At 38.9% G+C, this 1,710-nt stretch overlaps 1 protein-coding gene across 2 annotated transcripts; it reads left to right on the top strand.

The window, feature by feature from the left end:
* The first annotated feature begins 686 nt into the window (after positions 1-686).
* Positions 687-1,467, top strand: LOC120415961 (general odorant-binding protein 19d-like). 2 transcript variants are annotated; one of them, XM_039577604.2, is made up of 2 exons: positions 687-819; positions 885-1,463. In XM_039577604.2, exons 1-2 carry the CDS (start codon positions 760-762, stop codon positions 1,251-1,253), a joined length of 429 nt encoding a protein of 142 aa, XP_039433538.1. In that variant the 5' UTR covers positions 687-759; the 3' UTR covers positions 1,254-1,463. The 2 variants fall into 2 exon arrangements, with proteins under 2 accessions (XP_039433538.1, XP_052565407.1); XM_052709447.1 differs by having other exon boundaries at positions 723-822; positions 885-1,467.
* The last annotated feature ends 243 nt before the right edge of the window (positions 1,468-1,710 follow it).

Here is a 1,710-nt window from a genome sequence, read left to right as displayed (position 1 = left end):
GTAAAAATATCCAGCTCTGTAAGAACTCTGCCAGAATCCTACTAGAACGTCGTGACTGGGTAAGCGCGTCAAAATGTTGAATTAAACACAATGTGAGGAAAAGACATTTCTTCCATTTTATAACTGTATAGATACTCGAAAAAATACATTCTGTTTGATCTGTGCATCCATTTGTTTTGTTTGTTTATGTTTTTGTTTATGTGTTTATGTTTGTTTTTGTTGAAATTTCCAATGTTGTCATAAGTTGCAATTGCAAATGTATTTTCATGTCATATAGTAAACTCAATTAGCTGTCAGAGATCATATACATAACAATAAGTTATGAGCTGTTCGAATAAGATTGTAACATGTCTGAATTTTTATTATAAAAAAAGCTTTCACACATTCAGCCTTCTACAACCCAACCCTGTCTCTCTTTAAGGTAGCATAATTTGGCAAAAGTTCAAAACTTTATTTTATTGCAAAAATGGCATAAAATTCAACATATTTAAAATGGTAGAACTGGCCCAACACCAAAAAAATCATCAAGATAAGTGTAGATGAAATACTAGAATATAAAACAGAAAAGCTCATTAAAGAGTGATGTAAAGTATTCATAGAACAACGTACGCTATAGCCTGTCGACGCTTTTTATTATTAAGTGTTCTAGACGAGAGATCATTAGCAAGGCTTTTCAAATAGCCAGTGTAAGGCGCCAATAGAGTCATTTGCCTGAGTAGTGTCTAGGGGTTAGGACAGCCCTAAACGGTTTAAGTTAAGATGTGTCGCTTGCAGGTTGTAATTGTTGTTCTAGTGCTTGTGGTCCAAGTTTATTCCCAGGTAGTGAGGGAGTGTTTTTATTGGTTCGGAAAAGTTTTACGCAGAATTTGCCCGCCTCGTTCCAGGGACCGTTTAAGGAAATCCTTCTTGCAGTAAGACGTGGCATGCTTCAGGACTGCAAGGAATCGCTAGGAGCTACGGATGCAGACGTTGAGCATATCATAAACGCGAATGAACCTGAGAATCAGGTTCAGAAGTGCCTTGCCCATTGTGCGATGAAACAGTTTGGAATCTTGCACGGAAGAAAGTTTAACAAGCAGGGCTTTGCCTCCGTTGCAAAGTTGGTTATTTTCCTGGACAAGCGGAAGTCACGATACGTCGATCAGGTCGCGGATGAGTGCGACAAAATCGACAACGAGGACCTTTGTGAGCTGGGGGCCGAATTGTACATGTGTGCAGTGACGGGATTGCGGAAGAGAGGAATACAGCTGTAGTAAAACATTGTTTAGAGAAGTAGCCAAATTATCCCGTTTCTGGAATTATTACATTTCGAAATATAATAATTTTTAACTTTCTCATAAACATTCATGCCAAAAATATAACAATTTTTTATTCAAATAAGCAACTTGTTTTCAACCAACAAAACTATGTCTCCAAGCATTTTTTCAGTCATACTTGTACACTACAGAAACCATGCGGAATTCACAATAAATTGAATCAAAGTTTATACAAGTTATCTGCCTACCTTGTTATTCGATTTTTATTTATTTTTGCATATATTCCCGCCCGTGTGGATCAATCGGACCGCGCACTGGACTCACAATCCAGAGGTCGCCGGTTCGAATCCCGCGGCGGGCGCTCTAAAATTCTTTGTGTAAATATGGGTATTCGGCGCCGTCGCTCCGTGCCATACTTTCATACACTTAGGAGCCCAGGGCGGCGAAGTCCTTG

This window comes from Culex pipiens, chromosome 3 (genome assembly GCF_016801865.2).
Source record: "Culex pipiens pallens isolate TS chromosome 3, TS_CPP_V2, whole genome shotgun sequence".
Lineage (NCBI taxonomy): Eukaryota > Metazoa > Arthropoda > Insecta > Diptera > Culicidae > Culex > Culex pipiens.
This window is presented reverse-complemented; position numbering and strand designations above follow the sequence as displayed.